General features: G+C 39.9%; 1 protein-coding gene across 9 annotated transcripts in view; it reads right to left on the bottom strand.

Moving 5' to 3' along the window:
• The window catches only part of LOC122885599 (diacylglycerol kinase beta), a 110,361-nt gene that overhangs the window by 68,005 nt on the left and 14,367 nt on the right, over window positions 1-27,989 (bottom strand). For 4 of the 9 annotated variants that reach the window (XR_006380147.1, XR_006380146.1, XM_044216893.1 and 1 more), the window contains exons 2-16: window positions 23,506-23,763; window positions 23,189-23,410; window positions 18,361-18,437; window positions 12,549-12,569; window positions 11,652-11,802; window positions 8,559-8,624; window positions 7,848-8,111; window positions 6,076-6,228; window positions 5,541-5,590; window positions 4,989-5,063; window positions 4,092-4,211; window positions 3,147-3,264; window positions 2,453-2,541; window positions 1,314-1,430; window positions 100-198 (exon numbers count right to left, since the gene is read on the bottom strand). Coding sequence is in view for 7 of the 9 variants with exons in the window: in XM_044216893.1 (XP_044072828.1) it covers window positions 100-198; window positions 1,314-1,430; window positions 2,453-2,541; window positions 3,147-3,264; window positions 4,092-4,211; window positions 4,989-5,063; window positions 5,541-5,590; window positions 6,076-6,228; window positions 7,848-8,111; window positions 8,559-8,624; window positions 11,652-11,802; window positions 12,549-12,569; window positions 18,361-18,437; window positions 23,189-23,255 (1,467 nt within the window). In the remaining 2 variants the exon portion in view is untranslated. Of the gene's footprint in view, window positions 1-99; window positions 199-1,313; window positions 1,431-2,452; window positions 2,542-3,146; window positions 3,265-4,091; window positions 4,212-4,988; window positions 5,064-5,540; window positions 5,591-6,075; window positions 6,229-7,847; window positions 8,112-8,558; window positions 8,625-11,651; window positions 11,803-12,548; window positions 12,570-18,360; window positions 18,438-23,188; window positions 23,764-25,911; window positions 26,010-27,989 lie in introns of those variants that run through there. The other 5 variants (XM_044216894.1, XM_044216895.1, XM_044216896.1 and 2 more) reach the window with 5 other exon arrangements.

Genomic DNA, 27,989 nt, shown 5'->3' on the forward strand with positions numbered 1-27,989 from the left:
TTTGATACACTATTCCTCCTTCATCTGTGGAAGTGAACATCGTCTAAATTGCACGTATGTGCAGTCTTGTATATGGACAGCAGAGAAACGCATTCTCACCAGGACAACAGGGCAGATGTACGAGGGCAACAGAGTGTGGTCCCTCAAGGCTCCTCCATCACACTCTGGCTTCACATTAGATGCACACTTATTATGGAGCTACGGAGGAGAGGAGAAGCAGAAACATAAGACCTGTGGGCGTAATCCATCTGTGAGACCGAGTATATCAAACGTTACCAGTATGAAACGCTGCACTTTTGAGGTTATTTATCCTGACAGCATATTCCGACTGTTTGACAGGCCATACAGTATCAATCAAGAAGTTATTTATTTGTATTTCAAGCAGAATATGTGTCATGCTGAAATGAGAACAACTGCTCTGTGAACTTGAGAGTTTTGACAGCAGGATTAATGTTGAGCAAACCCCAAGTCAGTGGTGACATCTAGTGGATTTGAAAAGCAATGACAAGTAAAATGTATGTGTGCACGTACTTGTATTACTTGTTGTTTACACAGTACATTGTGGGGATTTGCCTGATATTTGGGGACAAAGGCTGATCCCTATAAAGTAAACCATTACATTTTAGGGTCAAGGTTGGGTTCATGTTTGGGGTTTGGCTTATAATGGTTGTGGTTAAGGTTAGGTAAGTCTCCAGGGAATTAATATGGTACACCTAGCTAACACCAATGCAGTCTAATACAGCAGTCCTGCTATAAATGACCCCTTCACGAAGGTTATAATGTTCAGTTTCTGTTCAAACTGTTTTAGAGAGGTGTTGATTCAACTTTTGATCATTTTGGAGGATGTAGTTTGTGGTGCTCTTGAACTGTATTGCGTTACACAGACAGGTGTTTCTGTTATTTGCCCTCATTGATATTAATGGGGTGGACAAATTAATACAAACACCTGTCAGTATAACAACCATACAAGTGAATCGACACCTCTCTGAAACAGTTTCACTTATAACATTGATGAAGCTAGAATTTATTGCAGGACTATTGTATTAGTTTTAGCTAGGTGTACTTAACGAACTGGCAACTGAGTACACTCCGTTACTTAACTCAACCTTCATAAATAAGTTTAATACATAATGCACTAAAAGAAAGGTAAACAATAAAAATAATAATACCCTACAATGAATCTGTTGATACTACTGCATACTTACAATGCTTTTCTAATGGTCAAGTCTGACCAATCAGAGTCTGGAATATGGCCACAGATAAAAGTGTTACCTGGTAAGAGTTATCTGTGTCTATAAAAGGCAGAAACTCACAGTGATCTGACACCAGACACAGTGCAGGCCCGTTAGGCCCTGGTAACACTTGATGCTTCTGTGACAGCGGTCGCACTTTGTAGGAGAGTTACCCTCCATCCATACATGCTGCATAGCCTGGAGCGCAAGAGAGAGAACAGAAAGTCAGTATTCAATGTTATTTAGCATGTAATAATTACATTTTTAATTAGTCATTAAGTCAAGATGCAAACATAATTTAGGGTTTAGAACATTCTATTTGTTTTCGCAAAATATATAATGCAGTTATAAACGTTCACACACTGTTGAAAACATGTAACAAACACAAAAGTGCAATATTGGTTTAAACTAAAATAAAACGCTGCTGATTAAAACCTGGGCCTCCCAAACACTGTTTATCAGGAGAGAAATAATACATTAATGGAGCTTCAGGACATCAGGACAATAACAGCTGAGACACTTGGTTGCTTTACTGGATAAAAAGCAAAATATCCTTCTTTTTGACTTCAAGCTTTTTACTAGAACTTTGTTGCACACAAGACAAAGATGACTTTGTCCTTCTTAAGCTTCAACAGAAGCAAAAACAGTTTTTTCTTTTTTAGCAAAGTAGACACACATGCTTTGATCCCCTTTTGGGTTGTGAGAACCTCAGCTTTAGGGCTGAAACTAATGATAATTTTCACTAATCTGTAGATTATTTTTACAATTAATCCTTTAGTCTAACAAATGTCAGGAAAATAGTGAAAAATGCCCATAACAAGTTCAAAAAGCCAAAGGTCACGTCTTTAAATTATTGATGGGAGGGAGTTTTTGCCAGAGGCCTGACGGTAAGTTTTGGTCATAACCTAGAACTGAAGAAAAGTACAAAGCTCTACAGAGTGTAATCAGCATGTGATCTGAGACAGAGAAATAATTCTGTAGAGCCTAATCACGTCACTGCTAAAATACAGAGGCTATTAACTAGATAAGAAGCCCCGCATGACCTCACAGACCATCCCATGATCCTCGCTGCCCTGTTAAACAGAAGCATGAGTCAGTGGGAATCTGCTAAACAGACTGGTCAGTGTTCCTGTCTCATTACCCTGCAGCATCAGTCCATGCTATCAGCACGGCATTTCATGTGCAGAATGAACCCTTTCATGCCATGTGTTTGTACTTACGTTGGTGTGTCTACGTGACTTGGCGTAGGTGCTGATGCAGGCAGCAATGTCTTTGGACACACAGCGTTCGTGCACTGTGTACTTGCATACTGCGGGAAAACAGCAAGAGACAAGAGTTTGTAAAATACTTACAGTGCCACAGTGTACTTTACATCACAGACCAGCCTCAAAAAAGGTCGACATATTCGTCATCTTTAATATTTAATGCTATCTTAAACTTCTTTCACTTACTGGTCCTGTCTCATCTTTATAACTAAAAACACAGTTTGCAGGGAATTTAATTAAAAAGTTTACCACATTAGAGGTAATCTCAGACAATAAGTGAGTAGTTGCATCCAACAGTGACAATAACATCAGCCTCGAGAACTGCTCCCTGGTAGAATTCAATCAATAATGAAATTACACACGATAACATCGTTAATGTTTTTTTAATGATGACTGTGAGGACTTTTAATTGAAAAACAACATTGACTCAGAGGCACTCAGGCACAACAAACAACTTAAATTTGAGTCAGATGCACGGAGCAACGTGAAAAACAGATAAAGATGGGGGAACAGACAGAGATAATGACAGAGATGGAGAGGAAGTCAGAAGACGAGGAAAAAGAATGGAGACAAAGAGAAAACAGAGAAAAGCACCAAGGCAGGCAGACAGACAGGCAGACGCAGAGAGACGGGTGACACAGCGACTCACTGGAGCAGCAGAGGCCCTGCTTGCGAACTCCGAGCAGCATGGTATGGCAGTAGTTACAGTAGGCTGGTTTGTTGAAGTGCTTCAGACGCCAAACATGCTGCCCGTCTTCCTGTACATTCTAGGAGGAGACAACAAAGGATAGATGAAGCATCGAAACTAACGCTTTAGTGGGACAGCATCGACTGTCGATGGTTTTGGTTATTATTGTTGCTACAAACAGTGTAGGGAATTCTGAAATTGACAATAACCTAACCGAGAATATACTTTATCCGTGCAAAATGGTCCATGTTTGAAAGCAGCTCATGTGAACATTAAATCAAGAAATAATCTGTAAGATATGAAAAAAATACATGCTGCCATTTCATCATCATTATCAGCTGGTTTTAGCTTATCACAGATATACATCAGTCAATAAGTAACAAGAAATTGCTGTACAGAGATTAAAAATAGATTTGAGGTAACCAACCAAGAGGAAGCAGTGTCCCTCTTACATAGTTTGCCCACCAGAGAGCACTGTTTTATTTTTCAACTGTAAAATCTCAATATCACGCTCAGAAATCCAGCACAGAGTTCAGGAAAACGTATACTGCACTTCCGCTGTTCTTAACACACGAAACCAACCAAGAGGAAAATCCTGTGACACAAAGGAAGTATGTTTTGTGTGTAATTTTGTCCAGCAGTAGCAACACAATGTTAAGTGAGTGGTTAGCGTGCGAGGTAGATAGTGTGGGTGTGAGAGTGCTACTTACAGGACCTCAATAACCTCAACACACTGAAAACAATAAGGTACATTTCAGTCGGTGCTGCTGACTGAGAACTGATCTCAAAACAGCCAATGAGTGCCTAAAACTCGAGATGTCAAAAAACATATAGAACAACAAAAGTTAAATGGTTGTGTGAAGACAAACAATACAGTTTTACACCCACACAAACACTAATATGTACCGTATCCATGCCCAGCAGGACCAGTAAAGGGATGGTGGTGAGGCCTCCTCTGATCCACTCCTCCAGTGTGACTGTCCCATCTCTGTCGTAGTCGATCTCTTCCATCATCTCCTTCAGTATCTAAAGTGAGATAAATATATATTCCTTAAAACCAAAGTCAGTGTCTGTTCTGTGTATACCTACACGGGAAAGTCAAAGTCAGTTACAGGCAGACAACATACTGCGGTTCAAAGTAGGACTCTAATATTATTAAAGATTCTGTTAAGCAATGTTCCATAAGGCAAGCTTTTCAGTCATCAAAAACAGTCATCAAAAACAGACATACTGTAGATACTACTACAGGGACTACAGACGGAAATGAGCTGTTCGCTATATCTGGTGCAATAAATGTATTGTGCATTGTCCCTGTTAGATGAACAATAAAACATGTAGAGGTAATGATATACTCAGCTCAGGGTTCAGTTCGATTCACAATAGAAGGCTAAGGTTTGAAAGAGCGAATGAAAATTAACTGACAGTATACAATTCTTTATGTATTCCTCCATGAGTATAAAATGTGCAAAAATTGTGCTTTCACTTTCACCATTTCATAGCAAAATGCAAATAACAGACTCTTGAATAACTTAATCATTTTTCTTTTTTTTCATATGCAGATCTAGAGAACAAGAGCTTTCCTCTAACAGGCCTGTCCTTTGTCTGTATAGCACTTTACCGAGAAAGCAATTTTGTGGTTGTTTTTCTACCTTTTTGGAACTGAAATCCGCTTCCTGGGTGTCACTTGAGGTTTCAGCTGGCATTAAGCGTGAGTAAATAATGACAAAACCTTCACAAAGGGGCCTGTTTACATTTCTCTTCCTGTTTTGCTTCAGACTTTATTGCAGTCGAGAGTTTGCTTACCGGTCGCAGTTCTGTTGAATCCCACTCCAGATACTCTGCCACATGCACCATCTGATTGATGATGCGATCCAGCTCCTACAAAAAGAAAGACATACCATATAGGACAAAGAGACGAAAACTGCCATCCTAGCCATACCTACCTTCTACTAAACAAGCATGGATGACAGGCATAAGAAATGTGAAACTTCTCCTGCTTGTGATGTGAATAATGTGCTTTTAGTCAACATTAAAGTCAGCATTCAGTAACGTCAAGCACAAAGTGTAACACAGTCTGTAAGTGTTGTATATATTTCCCTGCATATTGGACATATTCGCAGAAGAGATTATCTGTTTATTTGATCACTTCAGCAAATGGCTAATATTAAACTGAACAGAACAATTACAAATGATCTCATGTAAACACAACTGCTGTCACTGAGCGTTCAGGTTTCTATTCTTAGAGCTGCTGTGTGCAAAGGGCAAAGAGACAAAGCACAGACAGAAAGATGAGACGGGCGGGAGAGAGAAAAGCGAGGGAGATACAAAAAGTTAAAAGAGACAGAGCCCACTCACCGAGCTGTCCAGAACCCCGTTGCCGTCTGTGTCGTACAGCCGGAACATGACTAGAGGGAAACGAGAGAACAGAGATCCCATGATGACTCAGATACCGTCAGATAATTAGTAGCTCTCTGAAGCTGTAACATTCGTTCTTGGACTCTGTCCAGATGGCAGCGGGGTTAAAGAAGTGGAGCGTGCTACTTTTGTACCGGGGCATGGGGACCAGTTAGCAGAGATTAGCCTTGTCAGTGTGCGCCAACATAGCCTTAGACACTAAAGAAGTCAATTGGGCACAGCAGGGCTTAAGCATGTTACTGACCTGCCCTGTGTGGGAGGTGTAACCACCGTACTTAAGGCCCTGGGGAGGCAGCCAGCGAAGGAAGCGAACAGCCTTATTACTCTTGCTGTCAACCTGAGCTGACATGCTACTGAGACCAGCGGCATTAGTGGCCTGAGCACATACACACATTGCATACGACAGCTGCTCCCAATCGACATCCCCCTGAGAGGAGCTGACCCTCTGCCTGCATCCTCCATCCCTGTCACTCACACTCCAGCTTGTCCTCTGGCGTCCCCCTCTCTAGCAGGGAAAGGTAGCAGACGATGTCCTTGAGAAAGACCACCTGGGGCGACGGCAGGGGGGAGCTTTTCTGGGGCGACGGGCTCCTCCGCAGTGACAAATGCTTCTCAGAGTGGCTCCTCTCTGTTGATGTACAACACAAGTGTTCAAAGCTACTCACAGCACCCATCAGTCTTTCTACTCCACTGTGGTTCCTCTGGTGAAATTAATGGAAAGAATAAAGTAAAAGCACCAGTAAATTACACATTTAAGTATTAGTTTGACAGTTTTAGAGAACTCTGATCCCAGTAAAACAGGTAGAGACAAAACAGAGCAGTGGAGAACAGGTTGACAAAAGACTATTTACATACAGACAGAGGATGGAGGTGCCACGGGCTGCTGACCAAAACAATATGACATCATGTGATAACCAATCTGAAAAGCCATCACTGGATTAGCAGCACCTAGATGGAATGAGTCAAGTCTAAAAAAATACAACATTGTAATGCACTGAAATGCCAGTTTTACATAAAAGCACTCACTATTACCTTTTTCTCATGTTGCTTTTAAAAATGGTGCAAACATCAAGAGACCTTTATCAAATAGCTTTCCTCACTTTACCTTGCAAACATCTAGCATTGTCTCCAACGAACAGGAACTACAAACTTTTATTAGATTTCTTTCTAATCACTGGCATAAGACTCAGCAACTGAATGTTTACTGGGGACGTTAGTACAGCAAGGCCAGACTCAGATTTCATATGATATTTTTCTTCATTTAAGATTATGGTAAGCAGGGATGTAACAATATTTTGTGGCACAATAAACTGCAATACAAAAATGTGACAATATACGTCATGGCGGTGAAAAATGAATGGCAATATTAACTACATCTGAACAGTTATGGCTCCCAAAGGTTTCTAATTTATATCTGCAAACATTAAATGCCAGTAGTTGCAACTAAATGTCATCCATTAAGTGTCAGAGGTTTCAACTCCTGCCTGGAAATGTTGTTAAGTTTATATTCTTGTTTATATTCTTATATCCTTTCAGACATTTACCACTTCTCCTGATAAGCACACTCTAATCTAGAGATTTTTATTCTTGAGATTAGTTTTATGTAAATAAATGTAAAAAAAAAAAATCCTTTTTTCTATTAAAGAGATTTTATTGTTTGCATTTTGTAACAAAAATTTGCATCTAAAACCTAAATTAAGAAACTTTACCAATAAATAAGAGCAATAAAATAATAGTTAAATTAAATTCAAAATAAATCAAATAAAAACAATAAGAAATTTTATACTGAGGTCACGTGACAACAACTAAACCATCTCCATGACAACTGAGCAATGCCATTCAATGAAGACCAGGAGTTGTGGCTGAAACAAGAATTAAACTTCAAGCTCGACAAACACTAAGTTTTAAGATTAAGAATGGTGAAACTTGCAAAGATTGTTGTTTTCACGCTTTGTTTTCATTCCAACTTTGTTAAAATACAGTGAGTGTATCTATCGGTGAATGCTATATCACGTATCGTACCAAATCATAAAATGACTGTATGATTACACCCTCACAGTAAATCAGTCTACATATTCAGCTCGTGATAACCCTTGAGCTCCTGACAAGACACACTACAGGTTTGACACTGACATGCTATATGGGCCACAAGGACCACCGGCCATTTTTGACAGGAGCCAGATTATGATCCTATCTGCCAAAGCACCACTGCCAACTCACATCTTGTCTCAGTGTAGCTAACCTCACCTGGCGAAAGTTTGGGGGACACTGGTGACCTGGCAGGAACAGCGTTGGGGGTCAGGGCATTGCTGCTGGCCTCTGAGGTTTTGACCTGGGTGCAGGGTGATCGGTGTGGGCCCCCAGGTGTATGGGCCCCTGTCCCTGAACGCTGCGAGGAGGAGCAAGATGAACAAGGGGAGGTGGTGGCTCCCGAGCCTGCGGTGCTCATCACAGTGGAGTGCTCCGGTGTGTGTCGGCCCATCGCAGACAGGATGCTTTTCCCGTTCATCCCTGTTGGTGGGGGCACCGAACGAGACAAAGGGGATAAAATAGAGGAAACAGAGAGAGAGAAAGAAAGGAAAAATGAGTTGAACAGAAATGATGATTATAAACAGTGGAGGATGAGGGGAGGGCATGTTAGATGCACAAAGAGTTGGTTAATGGTAAGGAGCAACATAAAGAAATACTGTAGAAATACGGTAAAACTTCACAACAACAATCCAAATACAAAAATCTCAGGATGCATAGAGGGACAGGAAGCAGATAAAATTACAACACTGCGTTTAAACCTTACACAATTCACAAAGCATCACTGATCCACAGGCAAAATACCATGAACTCACATCAACACAACAAGAGCACACCAAAAAGAGAGCAGGAGGTTACAGCCAGCAGGACTCTTGTCCCGTTAAGATGACATCACGCTGATGATATGGGCTACTCGGCCTGCTCTGGTACCTGTAATGGGTGCACAGGCCACTTCGGTCTGAATAGAGATGCCTGCGTCAATGGAACGGACTTCTGCTGTCAGTCATTGTTTCGAGGAAAGAAAAGACAGCGGCAGACGCAGCAAGAATGAGTGAAGAAAGAGAACTCTATGTTCTGTATATAAAGTAAGAACAGATAATGACTGTTTACAGGAACTGCATGGGTTTAAAATTAGATGGCAAACATTGTGAGGAGAGATAAACTGAATTAAGTGAGTACATCAGAATAAAAGCCCTATTTTTGGATCCTTTGTCAAGAGGAGAAAGCTAATACTTCTACCTCAATTGCATTAACAGTGGACATAATAGAAGCCTCTATTATATGGTAGAGAGCAGGAGACGGTGATTAAAGAGACAGATAATATGTCGGAAGCAGAAAACAGAAAGCAGCATATTACATATAGTGAAACAGTCTCTATAGTTGCCCAGGCAGCGTAATTGATAGCAATATTGTTCATTTTATCTCTTTCCTCTGACTGGGAGCTTCGGACAGAAAGACAGAAGAGATAATTAGAAGACATTGAAGGATTTGATCAGTACAGTGACCAGCTCCATCCAGACTGGTTCATGACATGTTCAAGATTACCACCAGGTGTCAGTGCAGGCTCTATCAGCTGTCTCCTTATGAGAACTTGAATCGAATAGCTTTCTTGAGTACTTTAGATTTTGCACAATGTATATAACTTAACACATATAACACAACAACTGAGGAGATTACCATAGTGTTAATGTTGCGATCCCAGCAGAAGAAGCAGCAGCACTATCGCAGATTAGTTTCTCTTCAAAACTTTCTGCCATTGTTATTGTCATTTGTTCAGACTCTGCTGACCTTATTATATTACATATAACATTATATACCAATAAACTAAAGAATGTGTTGATTTATCAGCTAGTCGACTGACAGAAAATTAACCAGCAACTATTTTGATGAAGGATTAATCATTTTAGTCATTTTTCAAGCAAATTTGCCAAAGATTGTCTGATTTCAGCTTCTGAGGATGTGCTACTTTGCTTTGTCATGTATGATAGCAAACAATTTTCACTTTTTTCTGACATTTTATAGACAAAACCAATCAAAAATCATTTAATTGAGAAAGCAATTGTCACATTAATTGCTAATAAAAAAATTATTGTTAGTTGTAGCTAAAATCGCCCCCACCGTTGACGGGCTTCATGGCATCTTATGCACACGTAGCATTAAAAGTATCCTGTGGAGTTTTTGACGTCTAGTAGCACTATGGAGCAGTTTTTATATGGGTTGGGGGGAAAAGGACGCACGTGTGCACGCTACACCTATTCCTGCCAATCCTTTCACACGATTCCACTGACAAGATATGCAGCAATGCGCCAACACGAATGTGAACAATGCAGGTTTCACATTTTAAAGGAATAAAGTCTTTCATGAGCAAGGAAATGCATTCATCACGTTTGTTAGACCTCGAGGATACAAACAATGCGTTATGGTGAATAACACTGAATGTCAACAGAACTTTTGTTTGTTTTCAAGAAAACTCCACAGGGCACCTTTAATTTTTTGAGGACAGAAACAACCAACCCCCCCCCCCCCCAAAAGGAACGCAGGCTACATGAGGCAGCAGTGACAACTTTACTGCCATTTCTGCAGTCATTAGATAATTCACAGTGAAGACTAAAAGGATGGCAAAGAGAGTGAGGGGGATGACATGCAACTGACGTCTCTGGATGACGTCAAAGCTGGGACGTCACAAACTTTGTTAACACTGGGAGGCTCAGCACCAATGCTGCTAACCAAAGTGACATGCTGTCACTCACATTTAGACTCTCTACACTTGTTGCTTCTTACTTTTACAAGCAGTATACCACAGAAATAGATTTCTAATTCAACAGTCCATCTGTCTCCTCAGCTGCTCTGCAGTGAGGAGCAGACAGGCAGAACCTAGTGCCAGGGCCCACGCAGCACTCACATAGAAGGATGAGTTTACATACTGCACAGAGCAAGTGACCTACAACACCCGAAGAGTTCTGTCTTCTGCTCTGGTTAGCGTGAAGTCAGTGTGCAGTCAGTTTTTGGTGAATAATCTTGTCTGTGTGCGGCCGTGTGCCTATGTGTCAGTGTTCATCTGCATGTTTGCAGCAAAGAAAGGGCGCAAATATAGACTCATCTGCAAAGAGACAATGTGACTGGATTAAAGTGGCAGTCCACGTGATCATCTCTGGTGTTAAGTGCTCAGTGCTGTTGTGTTTCACAGAGATGACTTGTCAATCAAACAGAATGACCAGTACTGTGATGTATTTTCCCTTGAATCACCTGCTGAAGTTTTTGTAGGTTTTCTCACAGGATGTTGACACTAAGAAAACCTCAAAGACTTAGAAGAAAAAGTACCTGTAAGAGAGCAAGTAAGGAGTCTTTGTTCTTAACCCAAAAGAAGATTGCAGAAAAACTTAACAAACAATCAAATGTCACTGTTAAATGGTCTAAGTTTTGCTTTGATCTGGCATTGTTTGTTCCTTGAAGGAGAAAGAACTAAATCAGGTACAGTTAAATAATTAATTCAGTCTGAATAGTCGGACACCTCTCTGTCTAGCCGACTGCTGCTGATTCAACATGCGTCCATAAGAGCCAACTAGTGCCAACAACGCTAGAAACACCAAAAACTACAGGTGATGATAAGCCACAGATGCTTAAGGGCGCTCTACTGCTCTGTGCATTAGGGTCCAAGTCTGCTCAGCCATGGCGGCCATCACAGCTATAAAACTTCAGCATAGAAAGTGTTCAACGTGATATCCTGGATAAGGCATGCTGATTAAGATATGCCACGAAAAACAGCCATCATTGTTTAAGAAAATTGAAGAAAATTTTTCCAGGAAAGGCCTGCCTGACATCTTGTGTGAAGAACAGCCAGTCCAACAACTTTCATTGAGTAGGTGTATACTGGATCATTGTTGTATTGTATCAATCTGTGTCAGCAGCAACACCGAAATGCACTTGAAAAGTCAATGGATGGGAAAGTCATGGATTATAACCTTGTGAATGATTTGATCAGAGGTGTTAAAAGATGCAACTATACAAATGCAAACAGCCTACCCAGTAAGCTCGTTCCTGCACGAGACTGAGCAGGAGAGCAGCCTCCCGTCTTGCTTTTGAAGGAGGTGAAGAGGTGCTGACACAGCTCTTCTGGGATGTCATTCTCCAGGTATGTGGCCATGAAGAGCTGGAAGCCCTCATAGTCAATGGGCTGCAAGGGGAAAATAAAGAGCAAATAGGCTAACTGAATTACTGAGGTACACTTATGAAGGAAGTTTACACCAACCACAGACAATTAATCTGTTACAACAATGAAATAAGAGAGAAATGTGATGGACTTTTCGATTCAAGTTGATCTGCCCTGAAATGATATGCCAGTATTTTCTTAAAAGTAGCATCTTAATGACAATATGGCTTGAAGCCATTAAATTGAAAACATTCTCAATAGATTTTATAGAAAGGCTTTAAAAAGGTCAGTAAAATGTCAAAAGCACAAAGTCTGTCAGACCAGTCAACTGACCACCACAGAACATCTCTTTATGGTTAGCAAGGGCAGAATGGAGGTGCTGGAGGCTGCACCAGATAAGACCTTGGTATTTGGAGGCCTGATGGCTTAAAAGAAAACAAAACAATGTAAAGAAAGCAATGTAGACAGCAAGAAAATGTCATATTAACATTCCTGAGCTGTAATGCTGAATACAGAACTGTAATGCTCCTTCCATTTACCTCCTGCAAATCCCCCCCTCCCTCAGCTGCCCCTCACACAGCCATGTGGTGGGTGAATAGTAGCACTGAACTCAACGACCCCATGAACTTTGGCCTTTTCCCCTCTGGCAGGGTGAGAGACCATCTGTAGCGGATAAGGCGGGGTTATGTTATGTTAGTGGACAGAATGTGCATGCAGTCTGCTGACACAGACACCACACAACATGCAGAGCCCGCCGGGCTGAGGCTTACTTGGTTGAGAACGTCTTGCTTCTGTTTAACAGTTGGAACAGTGAAGCGGAGAGGGGGGAGGAAGGAAGGGAGGAAGGAGGAAAGAGTGAGGGAGGAGTGGGTAGAAGAAGAGAAGGGGTTAGCTACTTTGTGTGAGGTAAAACCTTCGATGGTGGTGGTTAGGTTGCAGACCAGACTGACGATTCCTCATCTCTGCATGGACTGCTTGGTTCTTACTGCGCTGCACTCACCCAAGCACACTCAATCATAGCCTGAACAGCCTGAAGCTATCTGGTTGCACAATTCAACCCTTGACCACTTACTCTGAATTCAAATGAAGGGTGATTAATCAGACAAGCACAAGTATGATGCAGTGCGATGCAGCAATACAGACTTTCAATTAGGATTTGCCTGCTTGGGTCTCATTTTTCCGTCAAAGACACACATAACTAATAGCATTAATGATGGTTGGATTCCATTCAGATAAAACAGATCCAGGGGCCTGGTATTGTGCACGTTGGCTCACTGACATGGCTTATTGATACACCTAAAGTCAACAGAGCCATTGTTAAAGCTCAATAGCAGTATGTTGGACAGTTGGACAGTTGGACAATCTGTTGCACGTTTGCCAAACAATAAAAAAGTGAAGCGAATGTTGCCTGGTGCTCGCCAATCACGGTGGATGGAGAAGCACATGCAGAAAGGTTCAGTAGCAACATTGTTTTATCCTCACACCAGAATACTATCGAGAACACCAAACATCAGACAGTGACCTGTGACCTTTTATCCAAAATTTGGACGACTGTTCGAATGACGAAAGCATGTCTGTTCTGTTACGGTCTGACCGAATCCACAGTTCACTGTGTGTGTACGGTGTGTGCAACAGCATGTGGTGTTCAAATTATTTCTTATGAATTATATTTTAGTTCTTATTTGTTCCAACTTTCTTGAAGATACAACCCTAATCTGAAGGGTCTTAAGTTATGATAAATGCTTTGTTACATCCTGTAAGAGTCAACGACAACACTAGTAAAAATAGTAATATTTTGTTATGAAAAAGTTATCACATAGAGCTTTAATATTATATCATATTATATATAAAAAAAACTTTTTGGAGTAAACGGAACCTTGGAACTAACCAATGACATTTTCCCTCTCTTTGTGTGGTTATTGCCAAATAATGTTATTGATAAGTTTATTTATCAGTTTTCCCAAAGCCACAACTGAACCAGTCACATCATTCTTGTACAAAACATCTGTGCCCTCATCTACATCACAGTACAATTTCTGTCCACATCTCCACCAGCATCAGCATCCAGGACCTCGACTGGCTCAGCACTGGGGGTCTCAGCGCAGATCTCATCAGCTCAATGATTTCAACTCTCTTCACTCAATTACTAAATCATGTTTGAGCCGGTGCATAATGTAAGGACTGACGACTGACCACCGTGATAAGGTTTATTCTGCCAAATCCCCATGACCTATACCCTCCCTACGGAAGCCAACTTATATCTGTCAGTCTGGTTGAACTGCCCATTTTGTATACGTTTCCAGACGAAGGGATCACATTCGGGCTGCAACTAAAAAATATTTTCATTTACGATTAATCAATTAATTGTTTCGTCTACAGATTATCAAAAAATTGTGTAAGAATGCCCATCAAAACTTACAAAACACAAGGTGACCTCTTCAAATGTCTTGTTTTGTTTTCATCTAAAACCCAAAGATATTCCATTTACAATGATATATGACAAAGAAAAGTACTAAATCCTCTCATTTAAGAAGCTGGAACCAGAGATTCTTTGGCATTTTTTCAAAATGTTTGCTTGAAAAATGTCTGAAACAATTAATCGATTACTTAAATAGTTGACGATTACTTTTCTGTAGATCAACTAATTGATCAATCAACCAATCATTTCAGCTCCGGATCACATCGGTGTCATCGGTGTTTGCCTAATCAGTTTGTATTATGTGGTCAAGATTTCCTCTCCGGTTTTAAACAGATCTGGTGCAAGTAAATGCAAATGAACTAAGCAAACATAATAAGGCTGTAGTATGAGCAAACTAAAGCCCTTTCCTCCCACGGAACATTTGGTTCACACCAAAATAGGACAAAGTAAAGCTGATCCCTTTCGCACGTCAAGATTTAGTGGAAATATGCTTCTAATATGCTTCTGTTCAGTGGGTTTGAAGCTGCTGTAACTGACGCCCATCACAGAGGAACACACCGTGATGAGGATCCTCCCTCAGCTCAACAGTGTTGACCTAACCCTGAGAGCTCCCAAAGCCAGCCAGCCATTATTCATATCACTCTCTTCTCCTTATTTGGCCAAACAAACCACAAGGCTTTAATTTGCTGTGCATCGTGTAGCACGGCAGGTTCAGACAAATATGCTCATGCACACACATGCCATAGAAAACACGCACACACACACAGTCTTTTCACATACTACACTATAGATATACTATATATGAAATCATAAAATACAAAAAGCTGTTTTCATATTTTGATGGATTTTCTTGAATGTAAGTACACCCAGACGCATTTGTAGAAATTCTCGTCCCTCTGGAAAATACTTTACCCCAGAGTCTAACCGACGACTACTTTCCCCGTGAGTGGGCTCACATTCAAGGCTGCCAATCTGCAGATATCTCCCAAGGGCAGCTATAACACATTTACATGGTTAATTAAATCTTTTTCACTTTGGCAGGGCTGTCAGAATGATTTGACTGACTTGCTTTTGGCATTAAAAGGTAGGACTATGGGGCTTCTGTCCTGTCTAGATCCCAGACTGGCAGAGTAGATCTGTCCATCTACAGTACAATGTTATCTGACTGAGAAAATGAGAATGTCATTTGTAATAAGCTGCAACCACCTTGCAGGAGAAGGACTAGGTCAGACGTGAACAAAGGGGGATAAGAACTTGGGATCACTGGTGTGCTAAACGCTTATCATTTTCGAAAAAGGTTTGTAAAGGAAACTGATTTTCACATAAAATAATAGTAAGTAATAAAAAAATTGCTTTTGTGCTGCAAAGAAATTTTTATAATTGGATTTTTCTATTGATTTTTGTGTAACTGATATATAAAAATCAATTTTCATCTATTTCTAATATTCAAAATAAACACAGATAAATTCTCTCTTTTTTTTACACCCTGGACAGGTCGCAAGAACACTTACTAGAAATGTGCCTCACATTGCTTGTTTTTAGTTTCTCTTAGTATAATTGTCTTGTTTGAATGGTGTGGTCACCATTACAATACAACATGTAGTTCCCTCTATCATGCTCTTGTGGGTGTTTCTGCCCCACGAGAGAAAACCCTGGGGTTGTAATGGACAGCCTCAATTATTGAGAATTATGGTACTACTGTTTGTTTGCTAATCTTTTCAGTGGAGAACACCCAACATTACTCACAGCTAAAAGTGATTCATTGTTCTTTTTATCTATTGTCCTTAATCAGTTTTTTAAACTCCTTCAGAAGAGGCAGGCCCACACTTAAATACACACTAAAAATAAGCTAAATAAAAGCACTGAGTGAGAAGAAAGAGAGGTCACAGTCTTCTTTTGTCATCAGCTGGCTGAGTAGATTCCACTACAGCTGGCACAGTGGACTGATGAGTCATTCGAGGTACATGGTACACACATACACACACACACACACACATTGATAGATGGCAGAAACAGGGCCACAGTGGTCATCGTGGCGGCGGCGTGGTCTCAGAAAGACCACATGAACATTAAGTGTGATTCTTATGGCGCCAAAAGTCCAGCCGGGCTGTTGGTCATGTCATCACAAATACTGAGCAGAAACTTACAGCAGAGTGGGGGTGATAATGAAGAGGGAGAGGAGCAAGAGGACAGGGGTGAAGAAAAGGGAAAATGTATTTTGTGCATGTTAAGACAACAGAGAAGGAAGAAATGTATCATGAGGTAGGCAAAATGATGACATTATCATAAAAATCATATGGACATATAGGCAAGGTGCCAATACAGTGGACGAGGAATTAGACATGAAAGCAGAGATGTTTTGGCTGACCGTCATCAATCAATCGCCCCCTCTCACATATGAAACTTGCCCATGTAAATTTATGTGTAAAATTGATTATGAAATGTAAAAAATGACATTAATTAATAAATACAAATAAATACAAAATTTTATGAAAATGCTGACGGTGAGTGTACCTACTGTGGGTATATACAGAGAATACGCTTTTAGACAGAACGTGAGGATTTAATGGAAAAAGTGAAAACTAGTCTCATTGCTTTCAGTTTTTACAAAAGTTTATTGTTGAAGCAGCTGATAAGAGCACAACCCAAGTGATGTGATGGTGATGTGCAGGTGAAAACACTGGGCTCAAATGAGAAGCTGAAGGTTAAAAGTTAAATCTTTACATGTTATTTTTCCAATTTACAAGTGAGATGCCAGTGCAGTAATGTCAGCTTGTCAACTTTCACATAGTTAGTCTATACTGTACATCACCATATACTGTTAATAATCAAACTGATCAACTCATTGAACTGCATGGCAATGACATTTCTAATAATATTCCTTTAAGTGTATTATTTTGTGAGTTTGTTTTCGAATGTTCATCATCAGTGTAGAAAACAACTGTGCATTACGATACCACAAAGTCATATCATCATATATGATCCCACTGCAGGATTTCCCACACAAACAAAGACTATTAAACTTTTGCAAAATATATACCATGAACGTTTGCAATGTGGTAATTAATCAAATCAACACATTTCAATGTCGGGAAAAACGAAAACTTGCATCACACAGCTAGTATACTGAAGCTGGCCGTATATCACACACACCAGCTGAAACACAGATTTTAATTAAACGTCATAATATTGTGGTTTTGTAAACTGTCAGTTTCTTCCTGTGATGCAGCCCAGCAGTAGGGATGTTTTGTGAATGTGGGAGACACATCTTATATACAATATACATACAACTGTATGTATGTCCAGCAGTGAAAGGCAGGAGGGTTCAGGAAGTCAAGGTTCAAAATTACCACCCATCAAAATTCAAAACCATGGTAATATCAGTCATTGAATATAAAGTTTATAGAGAGAGTCTGGTAAACTTTGTCCCCACTGACCACCGTAAAAAGGTGGCAATCAATGAGTCAATCAAGTCAAAGCACATCAGTCCATGTCAAACTGTTCCTGGCTAGCAGACTGATAAAAATGTCTTTCCACCATGAGAGGACAAACACAAAACAAACTAAAAAGTGAGTAAGCAAAGTTGAAATTACTACCGTAAATCTGCTCACACCACATCCCTTGAATGTTTTACACAGGATCAAGTCGTGTACACATAATAGCACTGAAAACGGGTTAACTGGCAGTTAATTACTTAGTTTACAAGCGCTCAGCAAGTGACCCAAAAACCTCATCTTGAATGCTAAGTGGGTAATGTGTTAGAGACAGAGAACAACGAGAGAGATGGGAGTCAAAACAAAAAAAAAAAGCCAAGAAATCCAAAGTCTAGACGACGTTATAAAAAAGTCTGCACCAACTGCTGCAGCCACTACAGTCTACAGCTCAGCCGGGAGCTGATCTGCTGACATCAGGCGCCAAAGTTGATGCTGAGGGTGTGTCTCCACCACAGCTTTTATCTAGAAATAGGGGGAGTGACTAAGCATTTCGGTGATTGATATTACACTGATTCAGAGGATCAAGCATCCGATAACGTCACACCGTGTGTTTGTGTGCGCACAGACGGTAGATTGTGTTAGAATGAGACAGAATATCAACCAGAATGTGACAAAAAGGATAAAAGCTGATTAAGGATGATGGAGTAGGGAATTGTGGCGCAGACACACCTGTTCTGGGTTGTATTTGGAAAGGACTCCTTCACCGTGAAACTCCTCCAGCACATCCTTCAGCTTCTTTGTGGAGTCTGTGGAGATAAAAGAGAAAAACAGAATTTTGTTATTACATTTACTGTCGATATATTTGCTTTGATACACTTGGCTCACTTCTGAAAACCTTGCGACTACACAGCAGAGCATTTTTTTTAGCAAAGGAGCCCCATAGTGCTGTACTGCACACCGAGTACACTTCCTTAAGCAGTTCTTATAATCATATCTCTTAGTTGAAATGTTCCTTTGGATAAAAGGTTTTCTCAAAACTGAACAAACATGCTACATCTCATTAACGAATGCCCTGATAAATACTCAGTACTAGGAAACGCTGCATCAGTTGAGCTGAGCCTGTGAGTCACCCTGTTAGCGAAAAGTAAAAGGGGACATGGTGTCTTTCTCACTTTTTGATGCTAATCCCATATCCATGCACACACACACGCACACACACACACATCATAGAGCCTCTGTCCAGAACACTAACTGTGATGACCTCCTCCCACGATCATCTGTCAAACAATTACAGGGGACAAATGTACACATGTGAATGGGCAGATCACCACTCTACCACCATTACCGCACAGACTTATGCATGCACAAGCCCAAGACCTGATTTCACCAATCATCTTAGCTCTCATAATCAATTACAGATGACACTTCACTTCATTATTTTTAGTGCTCAGCAGCTTTGCAGCCTGTAAAGCTTTCCTATTTCCGTCCTGCATTAGATGATGTCCACAATGACAAGGAGACAAAGAGAGAGGGAGAGAGAGAGAGAGAGCGAGAGAGGAGTATACAATCTCAGATAAGATGAGAAATGTGTGATTAGAGAACATCCGGTGTGCAAAAAGAAAGGGGCAGTCTACTCTACTGCATTAGCTGTACGCACAATGCGGTCAGTGATCTGCAAGCATGAAAAGAACATCACCGTCAGATGCACTCAATCAATTAACATTTGAAGTAATTTATTAACAATAATACCAAACATTCCCTCTTTCCAGCTTCTCAAAAGTGAGGCTGCTTTCCTGTTTTATATCAAACTGAATATCTTTGGGTTTTGGACTGTTGATTAGACAACACAAATATTGTGATGGGTATTTTTCACTATTTTCAGATATTGTATAAATTAAATGATTACACCAGTTGAATGAAAAATAATCTACAGATGATTCCATATTGAAAATAATTGTTACAGCGCTGCTTTATAAAAAGTAATGTCGCAAAACCAGGAATGTCTTACCATTTCAATCACAGCTTCAGCCTCAGCCAGTGTAAGAACTTGTGGGCTTAGTTGATTAAAAGGCTGCAACATTATTTTTACTATTAATTAATCAGATTTTGATCATTTATTTTATTAATCATTTTGTCTATAAAATGTCAGAAAACAGTGAAAAGTGTCCATCACAGTTTCCCAGAGCCCTTTTTATTGTTTGTCTTGTCCGACCAACAGTGCACGTGGGAGAAGTTTGCCTTGAGGACTTTCTGATTTTTTTTCCTAAATCTAACCAAGTAGTAAGTCTTTCATATCCTGACATTTGAGAAGCTAGAACCAGTAAATGTTTGACTGAAATGATTAATCATTTGCCAAAATGGTTGCGATCGATTGATGAACTAATCGTATCCTTTCTATTTAATCATATGGCTTATTAATGAAACTAGCCCTTTAGCCCGATAGTATTGCTCCCTCACTCACATACCCCTGTCTCTAGAGAAAAACAGCCAGTGTCCTTCATGAGTCCTTGATTGATTGGCTGGTGATACACAAGCCTTCCTGTCTTTCCACTCCTCACCATCAGTAAAAATGAGACCTTCCCAGCCTGCAGGAGCCTTCCCATTTGTCATGTTTCGATTATAGTCCATCTCTACTGCACCCTGGTACATAAAACCCGGCTTGACCACAGCAACAGCAACATGAATGGGGTGAGGATTAGCCTAGCCTGTGTAATGTAGTGTGACCTAAATGTAGGTGGCTCCTGTGGCTGCTAGATGCTCATTACACAATTTTAACAAGTTCATAAACTTTACAAAGCCACATTCGGTTTAAAAACATAAATAACGGGCCCCTTATTTCTGTTTTTCTAATAACTTGAGCTAAATGTACACTGATGTTACATGACAGAAGACAGTCAAGCAGAGGCAATTTGACTGAATGTTTAATTAAACAAACAGTTTAATTAATGATGCACCTGGCTTAGCTCACCACAAAGGTGAGATTTCTGCTTTATCGGAAGTGTTTTCAAACAGTATTTTTCAGTTTTATAAGAAAAAAGACTTCAAGGAACAAGACTAACTGGTTGGTTTGGCAAACGTACATGTCTGTCTCCCATGCAGCGGCTGAGATATCAGGGAATGGGACTAAGGCCGCCCCAGGCAGTGTAAATATTGGATTTTAGGTTTGGCCTCAGGGAGACATTTTATGATTTCGTGCAGTCTGTAGACTTCTGTCAGATCATGAAAACACAAGATGATGCAACCCACTGCAGGTTAACAGGTAAAAGGTAACATTTAGATTTACATTTGGAACAAAGTGACCGAATGGGATGCTGAAGTCACAGATTGGGCAAGAGAGAAGATGTAGCATTAGCGTTATTGGACAGAGTACGCTAGTTAGTTTTCAGGGTAAAAAAGGGGTATTTTTCTTTAAGGTATTAACAATGTTTTTAGTTTTTGTAAACATCTTTTCTAAAACTTTAGAAAGAATGTTATGACAGCTGCCACATATTCAGTATTAACCAGTAAACTAGCAGCTGTTACAGCTGATACTGTCAAATTATACCAATTGACATGAAAAAACACAGACATAACAAACACAGATTTTGTACAAGAAATACTTTTCTATTCACTGTTAAGCTGCCAGCTGGTCCTGAATGCCTTCCAAGTGTAAACACCCATTACAGCGTCATCAAAGTGGCTTTAGAAAGATATTTAACACACAAATCTACATGAGGGCAGACGAATTTCTCAGCAAAAGTTCAGCAGAATTTATGCCGATGTTAGTTGTATGTAAAGTAAGAAAAACACGACTTTCTCCATTAAGGGCAGGTAAAGTTCATTAACACCACTAAAACCCGTAAAGTAGCTAATTGTAAAATTCAAAATGGCACATCCCCCACTAGAGCACTGTTGCTGCTCCACTACCTTCTGCTCTGTACTGCCACTACTGGCTCGAAGCTGTATTGCAACAGCCTAGGCCACTACGAAAGTGTTGTAATTAAGAGTGGGTGATATAGATAAAATTCTCTGTCATGACATATGTCGTTTTATATTACAATATCAATATATATAGCGATTGACGTGATATAGTACGTTTTCTGGAAAATCAATTAAGAAACTTTAATGGATCAAATATGAGATGGCTAATGTTTGTTTATGTCCAATCCAGCAAGTTAAATACCTGACAAATCAAGGTCATTTATAACATAGAGGCGAAAATCATGTAAAAGTCCAATACTGCCATAAAGAAGTCCTGCTCACTGATTTGCAACTCACAATAGCCTAATACAAACTACATATGGAATAATGGTATGGCAAAATCTCTTATCCTAAACAAACTCACTGAATATTGTCTCATATATATTGTCTCTTTGAAAGGAAACTTTGTGTTGGTGCTATCTTTGTCAACCTAGGAATTAAGGTTACTTTAATATTCCAGCTACAGGTGAAGCCAGTAGCCCTGGGCCCTGATCCGTCAGGGCTGGCTAGAATATCTTTCCACATAGATTAACTCATTTAGAACAGTAATGTCAGAGCTTGGTTTGTTTACTTGAAAGTATTTGCATTTCATATTTAGTTTTAAAAAGTGTTACCATGGACATACCAAAGATTAATAATGTTATGGTTATATTTTGCAATGTATCCTCAAAGAAAAAAAAACATGTTGACACGTATTGAAAAACAGACTACCAGTAAGTGAATAAAAAACAATGATTTATGCAGGATTGTGTAATTCCTGAACAGAATAGCTTGCGTGAGAGAGTAATTCTCTATTCATCATCCACAATGACAGCCATAATCCACCAGCAACCAGAAGACAGATGCTCTTTTGACTAACAAATGTGGTTGCTAGTGAGGGAAGAGGTAGCCACAAGGATTGTGAAAAAAACATGGAAGAATAATGTGACACCAATCATCCCAGCTGAAGTCCTAGTCTAATGCTTGTTCTCCTTTTCATTTTACAGTGGTTTTGTAACTGAACCTATAAAAGGCAGAGTCCCAGCAGTGAACAAATGTCACTAATAGACTGATAATCATCATCCGTACAGTAACTGTAAATTCATAAATGATAGAGTGAGTTAAGAGATTTAAAATGAATGTAGAAAATGGCAAGCGTTTGATAATTCCCTTTACTTCGAATCAGTCCTTTTTAAGTCTTTGTCTTGGACAAACTGGAACATGCTCATTATCATATAAGCAACAAAGAAAATTGGAAAAATGAGGAGGTGAAAACTACAAAGAGCCAGTAAAAGAAAAATGGGAAAGTAAAATAATTACATTTTAAGGAAACAACTTTTTTCTTTTTAACAATAAATCTAAGTTGTATTTAATGCATTATTTGTTTATGTAGTGCTTCATATATCTTTTTAGTGACATTTGTGGCTTGTGTGACTGCATAACTACTTCGATGCACTCTTTTGAATTTGAGCTGTATAAAGCCTTTGGCACGCTATAGCATGGATACCACATTATTTGGTTTTGCAAACAAAGCTTTTGAGCAGCATCAGCTGCACTGGCACACACATACTATACTGCATATGCACACACACACACACACACACACGTGAGTACTCACACTCGCTGTATTGTTGCAGCTGGGAAAACTCAGCTGGGCTCAGACATACCCAGCTCCCGTCTCCCATCCTGCCTGAAGCCAGGGGCAGGGCTCTGTGTCTGGGAGTGTGTCGGTCCACGAGTGCTGCTTGGGGGGTTGATGGTTATCCTTGGGTCAAGTTGTGTAATAAGACTGAGGCGAAGAGGTTTTGGGATGTCATCGCTGCCTCTTTACATCAAGCACCTTGCGAGCACATAGGAGGTTGAAAGTTGAAATAACTGAGGCCACAGGAGTAGAAAACTGGGAAGATGACAATGTGTTTAGTTGCTTTCACGTACTGAATGTTGCTGAGATGCTCCAAATGTTGAATTTGTCACTTTGAATGCCAAAATACAAAAACAAAAAGGATAGAAAAATAAATTGATTTTAGTTTGCTAGTAGATATGGGAGCTGCTCAGCGGGCCTGTGGCAGTGAGGATAATGGATATCAAGGTGTGTATGGTGACTGTCTGCCACAGTAACTAACTACTCCTCGTGACTCGGAGATGGCACAAGGTTACTCAGCAGGTCTGCAACAAAAAAACACCTTCTCTGACCTAGAGAGAGAGAGAGAGAGAGAGAGAGAGAGAGAGAGAGAGAGAAAGAGAGAGCAGCAGAAGAAAGTAGAACGGGGGAGAGAAAACAGCAAAACATAAATTTAGGTGATCATCAACATTCTCTGGACTGTATATAAAACAAAAAATGCATGAAAAGCTTTATACTCATAACAGAAAAATCTTTAACATCTCAATGTCATTTTAAAGATGGGGGGGTTGTAGAGGAAGAGGGGGAGGGAAAGAGACAGCAAGGTTGACAGCAAAATATGAAGAAGAAGACATTTAGAGCAGAAAGGGAGGTGAAGAGTGATGGAGCATCTGAACACTGAGGAGAAGGGAAAACAGCTAGCTAAGGAAAAGGCTGCTTGGGCTGTCGTGCAGGAGATCGGCATAGTTTAATCACTGGACTGAATTTATAGTTTTTAATCTAGTGCACTATATTTATATTGTAAATCTTTCTTTACGTCAAAATGCATTTCATTTCTACAGCTGATAGAGACTTGAAAACTGAAACAACACAGATTTACGTAAGAAGAAAATACAGTAATGTATCAACAGCACAGAGGGCACCCTCCCTAAAACAGCACATATGCCTTTTTTATTTCAGAACATTTAAATTGTTATGGTAAATGAAATTTGTGTACAATAATTTGCCCACTGAGCCTGCTCTCAAGGGAAATTCACAGAAAGTTTTATAACAAGAATTGTCAGTTATCCTCAACCAGGTCATTTTTTTTACATTACAAATTAAGTCAAAACTATTTACCAAAACACTGACAACGGTAACGTACCTAAACCCTGAAACAACAGATTTGGTAAATTGATTTGTGATTTTTCCATTACTTTTGGCGGTAACTAGACATGTAACTAATAACTTTTTCAAATAAATAACGCAATTAGGCTACAATTACTGAAATTGAAATGGCACCTAACTCGTTACTTTTGTCTTACCTGAAAATAGTGGACAACTGCAGAGGACAGCGGACAAATGCAGCCTATTCCCCGTTTTTTCCGGTTTATGATCTAACGCCACTGACCGCTTCATTCAGACCAAATCAGGTTTGTGCGGCGGTGTGTGGGGGGAGGGCGTGTTTATTTGTGCTTTAGAAAGTAACCGCTGTGAAACAATGAGAAAACAAAGTTTTGTTTCTCTGATTCACTGGCTATCTCACTCCAGGTGCTGATTCTTGGTATCCTTATTTTTCAGCATAGACTACAAGCTAGACACAGACTTCGACGCTGGGTGGGCCTTCACTAAAGGGAGGACATAACTGGGAGAGTATCATAGTGTGGTCCATGAACTCCGCCTGGATAGCGCCTGGTTTCTGTGATATTTCAGGGTGACTGTGAGCAGTTTGACCAGTCTGATCGCTGGATTGGCCACCGCAGCGTGACGCCGGGATGCACTGATTGTGTTAATAAGAGAACTGAAAGTAACGCTAAAGTTACTTTCCTTTGTAACTAATTACTTTTATATGCAGTAATTAGTAAAGTAAATTACTTTTGAGTGAAATAACTAGTAACTGTAACTAATTACTAAATTTCTATAGGTTGCACAACACTGCTTTGCACGACTACAGATCAAATGTGGAGTGAAACTGAAGTGACAGAGTTTGTTTGTTATCCAGAGTAACATCGGACGTACAGTATTTCTGAAAAGTTCAATTTTTTGAGAAATGTTTTTTCTTGTAATTTGGGCAAACCAACCCTTGAACCTGATAGCCGTATCAGAATCATGTCACATCAATTTTGTGGTTGAAGTTGATGCGATTAAGTAGCATGCTGACAAGTGTACGGTTAGCATGATGACATTCTAACATTTAGCATTTAACTTTAACGAGCACTGGTAACAGGCTGACAGGTATTTTAGTGCAACATGCTAGTATTAAGATGTTAGCATGCAATATAAGTGTTATCTCAAAACAGCTGAGGCAGCTAAGACCGGAATTCAGGCCAAGTCCTCTAATTTCCTCTAGTCCTCTAATTTTACCCATTTGTGTGTTTTCTGGTGCTCCTATCAGCAGGATGACATCTGGGGCACCTTACCTACAGTTTCCAGGTTGAACGTGTGTTACCCAATCAGCAGCGATGTGTATATAAACACAGTCGTATTAAAAAGGAAGCGCGCTTGCGTACACAACAACTCACCACCGTTTCCGTGCCTTTTTCTGGAATGGCACAGGTGTAACTCATAACATTATTAATTGCTGCTCTCCGATCCTGGGCCCTGGCTTTCTTTGTGCATGCTGGTTCACTGGGACACTTTAATGAAACAGAGCCATCATTAATATTATAAGTTGCATCTGTGCTCTTCTGACAAGTCAAAATGTTTCGCTGTAAAAAGAAACCTACACCCAGTTGTTGTTGAGAAAGTGTGCTGGTACCAGCTAGCATTGCAATTCTTATAGAGCCACAGCACTAGTGGCTTAAAGTCACTAAAGGCACAGTCTCCATTGTAAAGGGGTATAAATATAATATAATCCAGTATGGATCCTTGCTCCTGCATTTTGTTTACATTAGAGATGAGAGGACTTTTGACTAATGCCAGGGTACACATAATTCCTACAGAGAAAAGATAAAAGCATGGGTGACTAACTCAAATTCACCAAGGGAATAGCAAAAGCTTATTTTCAGAAATGGTTCTCCACTGAAAGAAAAACAGTTTTAATTTACTCCTCAAAGTTCAGATTAGCATAAAAACATTGCATTTGTGATTCTAGCCACTGCTTTACATATGAGTCAGTTGGAGTCAACATGAAGTATTTGGAGGCATTTAGTTACGGAGAATCCGTGTTTTGAAGTAGTCAATGTTTGGGTCTTTGGAGGTTCTGCAGTAGATAACAAATATGCTAGAATTGGTCAGGTGCCTGTGATTTTTTTTTAGGTGATATGGTTTAGACTACTAAGGAGAAATTATACTGTTGATGATAAAGTTACGTCCAATATTAAAATAAAAAATATGTTGTCGTAGGGGCGAGGTGCTATATGGAGGTATGTGGACCCAAAAGCAGATGACAAGGAAGTGGTCTCAGGGTGAAGTAGCCGGATGACTACCGTGTTTATTGTTGGGTGGAATGCAGACAAGAACAGACAGAGGTGAGCAGACAGGTAATGAGCAGACAAAAGCCAAAAGCCAAAATCCAAGAATCCAAAAAGGTTCACAGGAGGACAAAGAATCCAACCCAACTTAGCGACAAGGCTCGGCAGGAACAACACCATATGTACAACAATAATCCAACCGAGAACAAAGAAAAGACCAAGACTAAATACCCTAGGGGAGGTGAGATAACAAGACACAGGTGCCAACAATCAAGGGAGGACCAACAATCAAAACTGGAGGGAAAACACAGACAGGAAGTAAAAACACAAGACACACAAGGGAAGGAGACTACTACAAAATAAACCAGGAAGTGACAACACCAAAACCTCCACATATGTATACGAATAGCCAAATTATGTTGTATTGTTTATGAAAATTAACAACTACTTAAACAATAGCATAAACTCCACCTAACTATGAACAATATACTGACAAGACATGAAGCCTTTTGACAGCAGAGTCAGTCTATTTTTAAATACTGCCCATCATCCTCTCCGTAGTTTGTGAGAACAGATCAGCATGATTTGACTGTGGTCAGATTAAATGAAAACAGTTTGCATAGAGGAAACAGTACAGTAAACAAAAAAGGGTTGTATAGATATAGACTGGGATGAACTAACGTCACAAAACAAACCTATAGAATACAGTCTCGATAATATCTGCCTATTAAACGATAATGCTGGTATTATATATTTTCTTATTGTAAAAAATCCCATTAGAAGATCAAAACCAGCAATGTTTTAAGCTGTCTCTCAATACGTTGTGACTTACCTATCCCGTCCCTGCAGTTGGTTTCAGTGGAGCAGTTCCATAGCAGTTTAACTGACATTGTTACATCCACCATTTTTCAGATCTGTGCCAAAAAATTATTGCTATTGACTTTATGCGTTTCAGCAACAAGGAAGTGCTGTTGTGTTGTCTTTTTAGCTTCCTGTCTACACTGGAAGTGGGAATGCGTCGTGTTGTGTAGATGACATCTGCTGCTTGGGATCACCTTGCACCTACATTTTAGCAAATATCTGACCACTTTCATTATATAACATACAGTGCGAAGGACTGTGAGGTGGAAGAAAATGAGAGACTTTCTTCTACAGCAGTCTGACATCAACCGCTTTTTACCTAATTA

This window comes from Siniperca chuatsi, linkage group LG12, assembly GCF_020085105.1.
Source record: "Siniperca chuatsi isolate FFG_IHB_CAS linkage group LG12, ASM2008510v1, whole genome shotgun sequence".
NCBI lineage: Eukaryota > Metazoa > Chordata > Actinopteri > Centrarchiformes > Sinipercidae > Siniperca > Siniperca chuatsi.